The sequence below is a fragment of the Rosa chinensis genome, chromosome 7 (assembly GCF_002994745.2).
Source record: "Rosa chinensis cultivar Old Blush chromosome 7, RchiOBHm-V2, whole genome shotgun sequence".
NCBI lineage: Eukaryota > Viridiplantae > Streptophyta > Magnoliopsida > Rosales > Rosaceae > Rosa > Rosa chinensis.
Window position 1 is genome coordinate 15,689,426 of NC_037094.1, and position 15,575 is coordinate 15,705,000.

Consider the following 15,575-nt stretch of genomic DNA (forward strand, 5'->3'; position numbering starts at 1 on the left):
GTAGGAGCAACAGAGCAGAAAGAAAGGCCTCTGTTAAACCATTGCAAACCACAACATTTGGTATCCCGCTTGTAATAGGAATAAGGTAAAGAACTAAAGAAGCACATCCTCGTGCCTCCATCAACAAGGAGGGCTTAGTGTCTCACATATGAAATGGCTTCAAACTCAAAGCGTCCCAAATTATGCTCCCACAATAAGGATAGGATCAGTGGGTTGCCAGATGCACTTCTTTGCCACATTCTTACCTTCTTTTCAATCAGAGATGCTGTAAAGACCTGTGTGTTATCACATAGGTGGAAGAATGTGTGGGCTTCTGTTCCCAATCTAGATTTCGATGAAGAAGAATATAAGCTAGACTATGTTGTCCGTACTGTGCCACAACCGGTAAGATATGAGTCGGATTGGTTTGCAGAGTTTGTGAATAGTCTACTTTTGTTTCGTTGCCCGGGAGACATTAAAAGATTCTGCCTTGTAACTACAAAGATGCATCATGTTTCTCTTATTGATGCTTGGGTTTCCACTGCCATATAGCATAATGTTGTTGAACTTGTTCTTAGATTGGGGGATCCTCCCTTGCTGGATTTTGAGATTCCGAGACGTCTTTTCATGTGCAACACATTGGTTAGTTTAGAGTTGTTTCTTCACGAAAATATTCGTGCTGTTACTCCTCCCTCAAATTGTTTCCCCTGTCTCAAGTTCCTAAATGTAACATTTTGGTATCCTGATTCTCAAACGTTGGAGAAGCTGTTTTCTTGTTTCCCTGTACTTGAAGATCTTATTATAGATGGACAAGATGATGATGCGTCAGCTTTCCATCTTGTTATATCTGCACCCAAACTGAAAAGACTGCGAATTAGTTTCTTTGTCCGTAAACTTGCTAGGATAACTGTTGCAAATGATTCTTCGGATGAAAATTATGGGTGCCAACTTTTTTTTAGTGCTGATGCTCCAAACCTTGAAGACTTAGATATCTACTATGATTTTCTGGTTAGCTATTCTTTGAAGAATACCAAATGTCTGAGGAAAGTCGAGATAGATTTCTTAGATGTGGAAGAGCTTGTGGACCGTGAATATTTTCTTGGCCTCGCTGATCGCATATGTCAGCTTTGCAGATATTTGTAATGCTAAATACCTGACAGTTTCAGCTCCAATTTTGGTTGTAAGTATGCTCTAACTTATTCTAAAAAAAAAAAAAAGTATGCTCTAACTTGTACCCACAGTGGGTGGTATCCTTTTTCCTATACATACTGGTATTTCTCAATGGATTGCTATATGATGCCGAGGAAATTTTTAATTTTAGTCGTCTTTGATTGTTCTATTTACATCATCATATCTGTAGGTTCTTGACAATGAATATCAACATCTGCCTACATTTAATGATTTGAACCATTTGGAGCTGCAAATTCAAACTTGTCAATGTTTGCAATCACTGACAACTTGGCTCAAAATATCCCAAATAGGGAACATCCTGGTTTTGCACTGGAATTATTCTTGTGACAAATGATGCCAGTATAATTTAGAGAGAGATTATTCAGATTATTCAGAGATTATTTAGAAAGATTTCAATTTAACTCACTCATTTTCAACCATGTTTAGGACTACAAATAGTGTGATGATGACAATGAGGATATTCTTGTACATGAATGGGGTGCACCAGAATTTGCATACATTTATTTGGTTTCACACCTCAAGACTGTTTGCCTATGGGATTTCAAGGGGTGTCCAAATGACATGGAAGTGGCAAAGTACTTGGTGAAGCATGGCAAGGCTTTGAATAAGGTGACTATTTATACTCACTTCAGTGAAGACAAAGAGATGGAGATACAGTCTCCCATCACTGTGTGAGACCTACTGTGTTTGTTCAGTAGAAAGTCTGGGACCTGTTTTCACTTGGATCACAGTCAAATTTCATTCAATATCCGAACTTCTTATGCTCTGCCAATCTGGTTCCACAGTGTCCGAATGCCATTACTTCTAGCTCAAATTGTATCCAGTGTCCGATTTCTTCCATGTTTAATTAAGTGTCTGTCCTGATTAACTGATTCTGAATCGATGGAGAGGCTCTTTTATTGTTTCCTGTACTTGAAGACTATAGTATACTATGGTATAGATGGAGTTGGAACGAACCCGGGAAGATTCTGTTAGGAGAAATCTCTGCGCCTAAACTAAATAAACTGCAAACAAGTTTCAAGGTCCATGCATCAGAATCAGATATGCTGCTAATAATTTTGTAAATTATGTGTTGATGGTCAAGATCGTAGGGGTTTGATTTCTTGGTGAGCTATTCTATAAAGAATGCAACATTGTAAACAATGAGAAGATTGCTTTCTCACAAGAATGGCAAACAAAATTGATTGTTATTGGAGTAAAATGCATCACCTCAAGAGTAGGAGCAAGAGCAGAAAGAGAGGGTCTTTTTTAAACCATTGTGAACCACAGCATTTTGTATCCCGCTTGTAATAGGAATCAAGGTAACTAACTAAAGACGCACACCCTCGTGCCTCCATCAACAAGGAGGGTTTAGTGTCTCATATATGTGTTGATTAGGGAAGCTCAATAGTATAGAATGTGTACCTAACACTCTTCTCTACACTTATAATCAAAATTTTAAAATATTAACTTTAGAGTGCAGAATGACTTTTTGAGAGTGTCAATAACATCTCTAGAATATAATGTATGAAATTTCTTACAATAAACAGATATGACACCACCATTTAAACTAGCCAAGAAGAGTAGAAAGGTTTGTCAACTAACAAATTAACAACTTAATCAAAGTGTCATTTGGGTCATTGTTGAAATTTAGACATGCTTAGTGGATAAAGCACATAAACGACATGTTTTTTGAAGATGACAAGAGAAACAGTTAAGCGACATGTCGTCTATTTCCTTCACTCTCACTCACTCTTTAACTTCACCACACACACAGTTTCTTCTTCTTCCTCTGAATCCTTCTACTGCTGTGTTTGTGTTTCTCAGCAACCAAACTATGCAAACCATTTCAGTGCTCTGAAATCAGAACAGGGCAATTTGATCCACTATTCATAACCCCATTTCAGGTATTTTCTAACATCTCTTCTTTGTTATTTCTTTACTCTTTTGTATGTCCTCTGTTTCAAGTCTAATAATTTCGCATACCATACGAAACCCAACGCCATTGAGCTTATTTTTTTTAGTTCTCTATTAAACTAATCAGAAAGTTCAGTTCTTTGCAAGAAAAGTAGGATTCTTGAAATTATTTTCTTACTGCATATATTAACAAATCAACTTTTTGGAGAAAGTTTGTGGGGAGATTTATATGAAGAAACTTTAGGGATTTTACCAAATACAAATACCAACACACTACTCAAGCACACCAAAATGCTTCTTAAGCATTGTTGAATTGGGTTTTTACCAGTTGCCCATTTTGTCTTACAGAGTGGTAAAATGGCTTCAAAATCAAAGCTTCAAAAATCAAGCATTGAAGATAGGATTAGTGGGTGGCCGGATGCAATTCTTTGCCATATACTTTCCTGTTGTACTACAAGAGAGGCTGTGCAGACCAGTGTTTTATCACGTAGATGGAAGAATGTGTGGGCTTGACGCGGGAAGCGTGAACACGATAGTAAGAGGCTCCGTCAAGCGTCGAAAGCCATATGAGATGAGCTAGAATCCACTAGCAATTACGGGCACAACCGTAAGAAAAATAGAGAAACTTCTCTAAGATTTGGTTTTTTATTGATAACTTGAATGAATATTACAATCTAAGAGGTGCCTTATATATAGGGCACATAACATAAACCTAATACAACTAGAAAACAAAAAGAATAATTTATTATAGACTAAAACTAGAAAACCTAATTAAACCTCATTAAATAAAAATCAGAAATAGAATCCTAGATACTAAAGAATATTACGCAAATATATAATTGGAATCCCAACCAAGATTTTGTTCGAGAATCCCGATATATCCAAAATAGTAATTTATGATTAATTCCATCATTAAGAAGCCTATTTGAATACCAATTTCCAATATTCAAATTATTCTTCTTAATGTGAATACGCTTCTTTCTTTTCGGGATTCTTTGTTGAAATTGGCTAAAATCTCGTCCTACATCAGTCTCCTCCACTTGAAGAGAACTCGACCTCGAGTTCCTCTTGTATGCAGCTCGATCATTAGTAGGAATAAAACATGATAAGCCATCAACTTCAATATTCTCGAAATTAAAAGGAACCACCATGAATCCAATACCGTAGACAAGTTTAGAATAAGCATCTTGAAACTTGAACTCCTCCACTTGAAAAGGAATGGGCAATGACTTCTCCTTGGGTTGATCTTGAACACAATTAGGCATGCATGACATGGATATCGATGTGATGAATAAATCAGCTTCCTTATCCTTAATGAGTTTCTCTTCAATCTTCAAAGTTGCTTCTTCATGTTCCTTTTCACACACCTCAAGATGGTCATTCTTGATGTTCTTCCTTCTAGGCTTGATTTTAATTTTGTGCGACTCCCACCTAAATAAATATGTGTTGTCTTTGCAATAACCACCTTTGACGCTTTCATGCCATGGTCTTCCAAAAAGCACATTAGTGTCGTCCATGTCAATCACATGACAAGTAATCTCTTCTTTATAAAATTTTCCCATATAGACAGGAACTTTACAAACCTCTGTTACTTGTGCATATTCATCCTCTCCAAATGGAATCCAGTATGGATCACTCAGCTTCACTGTCGGCAATTGAAAATAATCCACAATTTTGTTTGCAACAAAATTCTCTCGTAGACCACTGTCAATTATTACAGAGCATACCTTGTCTTTGATGACACATGTAGTTCGGAAGTCGTCGTAATCCGGCGTTGTGAATATCCAATGTTCCATGTTTCTTCTTTCTTCTTCTTTTTTTTTTTTTTTTTTTTTTTTTGATTGATGAGGTTTTCCTAGGGCAAATCCCTTGGTATGTTCCTCTTCAACAAAACTTTTTTTGATAGATACTCTACGACCAGCATCGTTGAGGTTGGTGGTAGTGAACTTCTCCCTTGGATCGTCGTCTGCTAAGAAGCGGGCGAAACCCGCTCTGATACCAACTGACGCAGTCGGATTGATAACTAGGTTTACCAGCAACAAACCTAAGCAAAAAATTCTGGAGTCCACCAGAGATAAAAGAGAAAATCTCTATTTTGTTGATTAAAAGATGAAAGATGCGTTCTGCAGCCGCTTGCGGCTGCATAAATAAGAGAAAAGTACCCTAGGGCGACTAACAACGAAACCCTAAGGCCCATGGATAAAAACGAAAACAATCCAAAAATAACTAAGAAAACCAAAAACGGGTAAAATAGAAAAATGCCTTTTTGAGGCCCTAAACGATCCCGAAAGCCCGAAAAATGCTACAGCTCATAGCAAAGCTATGAGTCTTGTTTCTGGCGCGATTCCCTTTCCGGAAAGGTAAGGTGCGTCCCAATCAGACACCGAACTGCCATTTCCTGTCTACTAGTCACTTTTCGTTTTCCTCCTTTAACACGGTCTAACTGTTGCTCAAATTGAGCCGCCATCCTCTCTGCATCAGGGCTTCTGTTCCCAGTTTAGATTTGGATGAACAAAAATATCACCTGGATTATGTTAATCGTACTTTACCGAGGCCACTAAGATACGTCTTGAGTAGTTTTCCGCAGTTTGTGAATCGTCTACTTTTGTTTCGTAGCCCCATAAACATTCATAGACTCCATCTTAAGACTACTATGACGTCTGATGCTTCTCTTATTAATGCTTGGATTTCCACTGCCGTAAAGCATAATGTTGTGGAACTTGATCTTTGTGTGGAGACACTGGCGGACGCACGTTGGGACGAGTGAGGGCAGCTGCCCTCAGTGGATTTTTTTCATTTGCGCAGCAGCTTCATATATATATATATATATATATATGTTATGTTCATTGGTTTGCCCCCAGAGATTATGCTGCCCTGCCCGGCTGCCCCCAGAGGAAGTGTAATCTGCTGCCTCACAGCGATTAAACTAAAGAAACTTAATTACACGTGTAAATGTGTTCAAGCATTTGGCTTTTATAATCTTACACGGGAAAGTTAGCAGCTTTTTCTGCATTACCAAGTTCGAATTGAACAAAGCATTAGATTAATACCCACAACTCCACAAGGCACGCCTTTTCCAATAACAAATGAAAAAGAAACTTCATCAAGGACTAGGCTAGCTAGCTAGCTTAGAGTACGTGCTAGCCTGATACCTATGGAAACTTACGCGAGCAATCCAATCTTCATGACTAGTTTGAATTACTTTGAAATATTTTTTACTATTCTCCAAAAAAAAAAAAATCTCTTACATTGTTTGGTTTTTATACAAGAAGATTGGATTGCTTGTGTCCGGTGTGTTTCTTTTTAATGCACGCTGATTTTGTATTTTTTTTGGTTAGGAAATATAGCGAGTGTATTTTACAGTAAATAGATGGAAATAAATTATGTGTCCCTTATTTGATTTTAAAAAAAAAATTATGTATCAAAAAATATATTAATTTAAAGTCATTTTATCTACTAGGAAGTTAAAATATGTATTCATTGAAAATATTATCAAAAGATTGAAAAATTATGCTTCATTCATTGTAGTATTTTATATTTATTTGTTCAACCTTATTTTTTTGCCCCCACTCACAAAAATTTCTGCGTCCGCCGCCACTGTGTGGAGACACCTACAGAGCCACATTTTGAGATCCCCAAAAGCGTTTTTTTGTGCAACACATTGGTGAGTTTAAAGCTGTGGCTGTCCCAAGATGTTAGTGCTGTTACTCCTAGCGCAAAATGTTTCCCGTGTCTCAAGTTCCTCCATGTTACAGTTTGGTGTCCTGATTCTGACTCGATGGAGAAGCTCTTTTCTTGTTGCCCTGCACTTGAACATTTGATTATAGATGGACAAGTTGACGACGTTTTGGCTTATAATATCAATATCTCTGGACCTAAGCTGAAAAGACTGCAAATTGGCTTCATTGTCCATAAGTTTGATACAAGATCTAGTAATGTTGTAAATTATGTGTGCCAAATATTCGTTAATGCCGATGCTCCATACCTTGAAGAGTTGGATATATACTATGACTTTTTGGTGAGCTATTCTTTGACGGATGCCAAATCTATGAGGAAAGCCAAGATAGATTTCTTAGATGTGGACGAGCTTGACAACCTTCATTGTTTCCTTGGCCTTGCTGATCGTGTGCGCAGGCTCTTTGCAGAAATTTTTAATGTTAAATATCTGTCAGTTTCAGCTGCAATCTTGGGGGTTAGTATGCTCTAATTTATTTTGTCCTGGTATTTCTCAAAGGAATGCTATATGATGACATGGAAATCTTTAATTCATCATTTCTCAATAGAATGCTAATTTACTTCATCATTTCTGCAGGCTCTTGGCATTAAAGGTCAACATCTTTTGCCTACCTTTAATAATTTGAAGCACTTGGAGCTACAACTTCAAACGTGTTGCTGTTTGCAATCACTGCCAACTTTGCTCAAGCTATCACCGAATTTGGAACATCTTGTGTTTGAAAATGTAAGTATATCTGGAATGATCCTTATGCCAAATGATACTGGTATACAAACTAGAAAGATTTAAGATTAACTGACATATTTTAAATGTATTTAGAACACCAAATTTTGTGCTGATGACAATGAGGATGAGTTTGTACATGAATGGGATGCGCCAGAGTTTGTACCTGTTTGTTTGTTTTCACACCTCAAGACTATTTGCCTACGGGAGTTCAAGGGGTGTCCAAATGAGATGGAAGTGGCAAAGTACCTGGTGAAGCACGGCAAGGCTTTGAATAAGGTGACTATTTATACTCGCTTTTGTGAAGAAAAAGAGATGAAGTTACAGCCTCCAATTGCCTCCTTGTGCTTGGAAGTTTCCAAGTTCCCTAGGGGTTCAAAGACTTGTGAAATTGGTTTTCTGACTTTTACCTAGATCCTCTATTTGGGAACATACGAGACTACTTGGTGAAGCACAGAAAGGCCTTGATTAAGGTGACTGTTTATACTTGCTTTTGTGACAATGAAGAGTTGAAGTTACAGGCTCCTGTGACAATCAGAACATTCAAAGTTCCAAAGGGGTTCTAAAACTCGTGAAATTGAGTTTATGTGACAATAATTCACATAGATCCTCTTTCTGGGAATAGAACATGCATGACATGTGCACTTGTATAAGAATCTAAAACTCTTTTTTTTTTCTGACTTCATGGTCGAAGTTTTCAATTTACGAGGGTTGAAAGACAACATTTGACCTGCGCACTTCTGTTTTTGACTGTTACTATCTTCTCTTTGTAGTTTCTTTAACTTAGTAGGATTGAGATTTTTAGGACATATATGCTTGATATTGTGGCACAGCAATATCAAGCATATCAAGGTCTTCTGCTGTCAATGCTCAATAGTTAGAACTACGTGTTCAAACCTGTCGTTGTTGGCTATCATTGGGAAATTTGCTCAAGATATCGCCAAATCTTGAGCATCTTTTGATTGAAAACGTAAGTACGTATACATAGACTAACCTTTGTTCCGCATTGTACCAATATACGATTTTGAACAATGTTGATCTAACTCGTCGTTCTGAATCATGCTTAGAACATCAGTATCAAGTGCCCTGCTGCTGATGACAACCAGGGAAACTTTGTACCGGAATGGTGTCCACTGGGGTTCTTGCCTTATTATTTAGGGATATCTTCACAAATAATGTATGAACTTTAAGCCATTCTACATTTTGGTGTACCAACTTTCAAAACTATCAGAATGGTGTATCAAGTTTGCTCAAATCTTTCATTTTGGTGTACGCCGTTAAATTTTCCGTTATCTTTACAAATTTTTTTTTTTTTTTTTTTTTTTGTAAAGATAACGGAAAATTTAACGGCGTACACCAAAATGAAAGATTTGAGCAAACTTGATACACCATTCTGATAGTTTTGAAAGTTGGTACACCAAAATGTAGAATGACCTAAAATTCATACACCATTTGTGATATTTTCCCTATTATTTATTGTCGCACCTCAAAACTATTAGCCTACAGAGATTCTTTGGATGGCCTTGTGAAATAGAAGTGGCAGAGTACTTGTTGAAGCATGGTGGGGCTCTGAATCGCATCAAAAAAAAAAAACGGTGGGGCTCTGAATAATGGTACAATTTGTAGTCATCTGTTGAAGATTGAAACTTTCTTTCCAAGGGGTTCAAAGACCTATGAAATTAAATTTCATATGTTTTAGTATGATTCATTTTCTTAAGTTTATTGTGACTATTGTGTTGTGAACTCTACTTTTATTCTCTTTGTAGCTTATTTAACTTTGGTGGAATATGATTACTGAAATATATGTGCTGTAAGGGACAAGGACCCATGGCCTCTTTACAAGTTTAAGTTTACATGGTTTGCCCACTTCTATGCTAATTGATGGTGCTTGGAATAGCTTAGTAGTGGTCCAACTATCTAGCAAGTTAGAACCAAACATCAAGAGTTCTTTGCACTCAATAATAAAAGGTTTTTTTTGTTATCAATAACATTTGAGAATCAAAAGCACATATGCTCTTAGAGGATTTCAAATTAGATTATGTGACGTCTCATTCTTAGGACTTTTGTCATTTTTTATTGATCATTTCTTTAAATTAAGTAAAGATATTATTGATAATGAGACTTTTGTCATTTTTTATTGATCATTTCTTTAAATTAAGTAAAGATATTATTGATATATCACTAAGTAAATATGCTAAAAATTGATTGAATGTGCGATTCAAATAGTGAAGGAAACATAATCAAGAATTCAGTTGAGAGTAAGTTAGAAATAAAACTCAATTTTCTCCGATACAACCAACAAATTGGTGAAATGAACCGACATTAATCAAAGCATGATGCAAAACATTAAGAGTTTAACATGTTGGTAGTGTCTATTATAGGTAAATGCATGTGGGGCAAGGCTTTTGAAAACATATCTTCTCTTTCAGATTGTAACCAACTAATTCAACAAAATCATAAACTTTGTTGACTGACCACGCTAATCACTCACTGATTGATTTGTTTATAAGGTTGAAACTCCATGACAGAGCCAATAGTGATTTGTCTGATAGCAGTTAATAAGCACAGAAAAAGACTGAGCAGTCTGCAGCAGGCAGCTATTCATTTAACTGCAATCACTTTCACATCAGAAGAAGAAAAACGACATCTTGTATGTACACCATTCAAATCCATGTCCTCTTCCACGTACATCTCCAGTAATTTGTGACTTCATTAGTTCATATTATTTTCCAGAATTATAGTATATAATCTTTGATACAGATTACAGACAAATGAAACTAGTATAAAATAAAAAGCGTTGTGAAATAAACAAAGTTTTCCAGCTTGAATATTCTTGATGCTTCTTCAATTTCTTTAGTTATCATTTTCCAGTTTGGTTTGTCCCTTCTAGACCAGCCCAAAAAGAAAGCAAAGAGCATTGCATTTATTTTTGGATCCGACCACAGTACATCAGAAATTCAGCATTTTTCCTTTTGGACAAAAGAAACTCAGCATTTGAAACACCCAATTCAACAAAAGGTGCCAATTAGATTTAGCAAATCTTCGTTTTGTATTGTGTCGTGTTTGTGATGTGCAAGTTTGATTGGTATAAATAGTGTTCTCTATGATCATGATCCCCCAAATCAAAGAGTCGAAGCTAACAAACAAGATGATAGTACGATCAAATTCACCTTTTATACAATCAAATTTAAAAATGTCACAAATACGTTTTAATACGTAATTAACGGGATTGGTTGACACAAAGATAGATCTCTATGTTAACAGTCATGTTCTTTAACACAACAACCAAACTAAACATTAAATTTCTACATGTATTTGTTTTATATTATCCTCTTGTATAAATTTACTCAAAATTCTTTAGTACTCCGGAACCGTATTAGTGTTACAAACTACTACTAATCTACTATATCATCATATGTGCAAGTTTAGGTCAATTAAGGAGGAAAAAAAAAGAAAAAGAATTGGAGAGAGAGAGAGAGAGAGAGAGAGAGAGAGAGAGAGGAGGGGGCTCTATGCCCCAGGAAAGGGCAGTCTGATAAGGACATGTAAGGTTGGTACTATGGTGGGTCACAGACTGTCTTTCCAATTGTATTAGTCTTTCCATTCAATATGGGTCAGATACTAACAGCCCACCCCACTTCTCACTCACATTACAATAAAGAAACAGGAAAAAGGTCTTTACTCTCTCTTACATGACTAGTTCACACTGTCACCCCCTCCTTTAATTCAAAAGCTCAAATTTTCAATTCATTTTCCTCCCAACCCCTCTTCCCCTCTCCTCCCCTTGTCCTTTCCTCCCTCTTTTCCCCTTTTCCACCTCCCTCTGCATTTCCTGTCAAAACCCTAGATTTCAAATCTAGGGTTTTGTTCTTTTTTTCACTGATTTCACAGCTGCTAGGTTCCAATCTCACCTCCCCTGTAACTACCTCAGCTCCTGATTTTTCTGCATTTTGCTTTTCCTGCCTGCTCTCTCTCTTCAAGCTCTGACCTCACTTTGTTTTTCTGGGTAAAAAGATCAAATTTTTACCCCGTTTTCCAGATTCTTCTCCTCAACTTGAAAGCAAAACCCTTCTTAAATCCTCTGGGTTGCTCTGTCTTGAAGATTTGGGGTTAAAGGTGTGATCTTTTCCCCCTTTTCTTTTGGCTAAAGATTTCCAAAATTTCAAGGCCCAAGCTTTGAAGTTGTTTTGAGTGACCAGTCTCTTGGTAAATGCATGGATGGGAGAGAAGCCATGGCCATCTCTGGTGCTCAAGCTTCATACTACATCCATAGGGGAGGCCATGGTGGGTCTTCGCCTGGATCACAGATTGCTGGGCTGCATGCACCCCCTGGGTTCAGGCCCAACAACACTGCCTTTCAACAAGCTCAGTCTAATGTGAGGGCCTCCTCAGCATTCTCAGTAGAGCCTTCTTCGAGACCCAATTACCCTCATGGCATTAGCATCAATGTTTCTCCCGGAGGAGCTCCTTCTTCCGGTGAGCCTGTAAAGAAGAAACGAGGGAGGCCCCGGAAGTATGGCCCTGGTCCTGCTCCTGGCCCCGGTTCGGCTCCTGATGCCCCGGTTTCTCTGGCATTGTCTCCAATGTCTTCAACTCCTAATCCTACTCCAGGATCAACCTCACCGACTCCGAAAAGAAACAGAGGAAGGCCACCTGGGACTGGCAGGAAACAACAATTGGCTAATCTTGGTAAAGTTCTATGCCACTTCTAATTCCATTCTTGTGCCCAACTTGATTCTCTGGTTGTGAATTCTTTTAGTTTACTAGATTTAATGGGATAGGTTATAAGTGGACCAAGGTCTGTCAGGTTCCTGGTTACTTTGCATTCTTTATTAGTTTCTTGTAAAATTTATTCAATTATCGTTTCTATTAATGGTGGTTAATTCATGCCACTTCTGCTAATTTTCCAAAACTGTTCTCGTTTGATAATTGTGGGTAATGACCATCAATTGTATTAGCCGAAACATCTGCCAAACATATATAAGCTGTGAACTGAAGTCCATGCAGAAAAGAAGTCATGGCTTAGGTCTTGGAGTTGTTTAATGTCTGTGACACTTAATTTTTGTAACTTTTCTCAAATGGTATTTTTCCCGTTAAATGATCTTCTTTGAATCTATCTGTAATAGTTATTTATCACTGTTTGTTTTTGCATGTACTTAGTGCTTCTTGGATATGTTGAACTGTTTTTATAGGGGAATGGATGAACAGTTCGGCTGGACAGGCTTTTGCACCCCATGTTATCACCATTGAAGCTGGAGAGGTATGCTCTATAAGTTTAAATTACAAAGATGCCTCAAATACGTGTTCTGCTCAAGAATGAGTTGCACCAATTTTGACATTGATAGTGCAAGTCATAAGAGGTTGGCATTTTCTGATGCCTAAGGAAGTGAAAACAGATTGATACCAGAAAATGAAAATGATCATGCTTTCCCAGCCTTCATTTATTTACTTGGCATAACTAACTAGAAGTTGTAATCCATATAGTTCTTACAGCAATTGTAGTGGAATTTTCTGGATCAGAGTATTTTAAGTAAATCATAATGTTGCTGTTAAAATTCTATATGATGCTTTACCAATTATATTTAAAGCTCCATAGACATCATTATATGTTTTAACATGGTCAGTTTATAATATGGAGATTGTTGCAAGGACTCATCAGTAAAAATGCTTGCAGAAAGTTAAAACACACATATCAGACCACTTTATATGCAAGCACAAATTTCAGCATACTGCTTGTTTATTCACTTATGTCTGCAGCTGTTAATGAGTCTTTATGTTGAATAGTTTGGACCGATTTTCAATGACTAATAAACTTATTAGCTACATTTGATCTTGTGCTCTTGTTAAAAGGTAATTCTTGTTCTTCTCTTTGTAGGACATTGCAGCAAAATTATTGTTATTTTCACAACAGAGGCCAAGGGCACTATGCATCTTGTCAGGAAATGGAACAGTATCTTCAGTAGCACTGCGTCAGCCTGCATCAACTGGTGTCAGTGTCACATATGAGGTTGAAGCACTCAACTCTGTCTTAATTTCATTTTACATGCCTTTCCTTCTGTGTTGGACATTTAAGATTTTGAGAATTTCAAAATTTGCATATAAAGCTGTATATTTTCTTCCTCTTTGCAAAGCATTTGTTGCAAATAGCAGAGTTCAGTCTGTGTAACATTGCATCTTATGTGATTGCAAAGAGCTGTCCAGGCTATTGTGGTAAGTCTGTGGCTGGTTACATTTGAAACTGTTTTTTTCTTTTTTCTCCATAATTTGAACATTTTGTTTAGTTTCAAATAGGTGATAAGAGATTAGTGAGTAATAACGGCTTACCATGAAGATATTGGATAGAAGAGCAGTGGTATACAAATTGGAAAGGGCTACCAGTTGAATCAGGCTATTGAAAAAGACACAAAGGAAGAGTATAAGACAGGGAATCTATTTACATTTAGAAAATGGCAAGGAAAAGAAACTTTAGAGTTGTCAAAGTTTTGGGTTTTCAGCTATGATGTGTTATTTATGGGTTGGGAGCTTGGAGTATTATATTGTATGTCGGCTACTTTAGTTCAATATTGGAATTACAATCGTAGTGAGGGTTTATGAAGTGTCGATGCCAGAGAATAGTGTAATGTGCTCTCGACAGATGATTTTCTGGTTGAGAAGAGCAATAATATGTCATAATGAGAAAACCGTCCTAGTAATAATGGTTTGCACCAATGAAGCTAGAGAGCAAACAAATTCTAGGCATATGATTAGAGCAGAACAAATCATATGTTTTCAAAAGTTGTGAAGTTTCCAAATTAAGTAGTGGTGCTGGTAATACCAGCAGTTGTAGTAAGATATGATTGCAGTGCTGTACTATTTGTTGTGGGAAATACATGGTGGTTTATTCAGCAAGTTCAAGTTTGGTGTTAAACAAAATCTTGTCAAGTGGCTAAAAGAGTTGATTGACTGGGCAGTGTAAATGAGGTACTCAGAAAAATGAAGCGGTAGTGACATCAATTCAATTTGGTTTCTGATTATGGTAGGTTGCCAAACAAAAATAGAAATCATTGAAGGCTGTTTGTTGATTTAACAGATTGATAGTGGCAATAACAACTGCGAGTGTTGGTGGCTTGATCAGATAATCTAAATGTTAGAATCACTTCACTTTCAATCTAGTACAATTAAAACTGAATTGACTATTGCTTAAAATGGAGGAGAAAAGATGCCATTAGGAACTGAGAATGGGTGAGCTGTTAGAGCAGGGTTGACAATGATACTTTGTCAGAATTTAGTTCAGATACTTTCCGGGTCAAAGTAGCTTTCAATTGTTTTCTTTCCTATTACCTAGAGCTGCAACATTTTTTTATTCTCTTACTTTGGAACAGCTCAGAGGATTTGATTCTTCTGCAAGGAATATGTTCCCGTTGTATTAAATTAATTATCTTTTTTTGTAGATTGGGATTAAGTTATTATTGTAGTAATTACTGCCGCAACTCAATACCGGAAAAAAAAAAAAAAAAAAAACAAAACAAAGGAACAGCCCTTATTCTTCCTAGTTCGATTTTTCCAACAACTCAACTGTATACATGGATTTGCAGGGTCGTTTCCAGATATTATGCTTGTCAGGTTCTTACCTGGTTGCTGAGGATGGTGGCCCCCGCGATCGAACAGGGGGGATAAGCGTTTCCCTTTCTAGTTCTGATGGTCATGTCATTGGTGGTGCTGTGGCTATGCTTATTGCAGCAACTCCAGTGCAGGTAGTTTATTCATTGGCTAGTCTCAGAGCTGATGATATGTTTTGTGCATATTTTGGCAAATAGGTTCATGCGTGCACATGTACATATGATGTGACATGTTATGTGTGTGTATAAGCACTTTGAAAATGGTTTTGTTTGGTTGGAAGATTATATGATTGAAAAACACTTGCCTAGAAAATCTTGATTTCTGATGGTATGTGGAGATGCATCTGGGGCCAGTGCGGTGGGTCTAATTCATATTTTTTACAGATTGTGCTTTGCAGTTTTGTATATGGTAGCTCCAACAAGATCAAGAGCAAGCCAGTGGCTGACCCCAATAA

The 15,575-nt window shown here is 37.1% G+C and overlaps 3 protein-coding genes across 4 annotated transcripts in view; all 3 read left to right on the forward strand.

Moving 5' to 3' along the window:
- Positions 1–153: 153 nt before the first annotated feature.
- LOC112177480 (FBD-associated F-box protein At5g60610) lies at positions 154–1,845 on the forward strand. The gene is made up of 3 exons (XM_024315768.1): positions 154–384; positions 532–987; positions 1,609–1,845. The coding sequence occupies exons 1-3, from the start codon at positions 154–156 to the stop codon at positions 1,843–1,845; spliced, it is 924 nt and encodes a 307-aa protein (XP_024171536.1).
- Positions 1,846–2,946: 1,101 nt separating this feature from the next.
- On the forward strand, positions 2,947–8,069 carry LOC112175282 (F-box/LRR-repeat protein At3g59190). 2 transcript variants are annotated; one of them, XM_040511867.1, is made up of 6 exons: positions 2,947–3,056; positions 3,415–3,572; positions 5,548–5,807; positions 6,678–7,258; positions 7,379–7,525; positions 7,619–8,069. In XM_040511867.1, exons 2-6 carry the CDS (start codon positions 3,424–3,426, stop codon positions 7,934–7,936), a joined length of 1,455 nt encoding a protein of 484 aa, XP_040367801.1. In that variant the 5' UTR covers positions 2,947–3,056; positions 3,415–3,423; the 3' UTR covers positions 7,937–8,069. The 2 variants fall into 2 exon arrangements, with proteins under 2 accessions (XP_040367801.1, XP_024168725.2); XM_024312957.2 differs by having other exon boundaries at positions 5,548–5,794; positions 6,665–7,258.
- Positions 8,070–11,219: 3,150 nt separating this feature from the next.
- LOC112179512 (AT-hook motif nuclear-localized protein 5) overlaps positions 11,220–15,575 on the forward strand; it is a 4,862-nt gene continuing 506 nt past the window's right edge. Inside the window, exons 1-5 of the mRNA XM_024317944.2 lie at positions 11,220–12,211; positions 12,715–12,782; positions 13,398–13,529; positions 15,097–15,255; positions 15,505–15,575. The exon at positions 15,505–15,575 is cut by the window's right edge and continues 506 nt beyond it. Of these exons, the coding sequence (XP_024173712.1) occupies positions 11,737–12,211; positions 12,715–12,782; positions 13,398–13,529; positions 15,097–15,255; positions 15,505–15,575 (905 nt within the window). The 5' untranslated portion in view covers positions 11,220–11,736. The remainder of the gene's footprint in view (positions 12,212–12,714; positions 12,783–13,397; positions 13,530–15,096; positions 15,256–15,504) is intronic.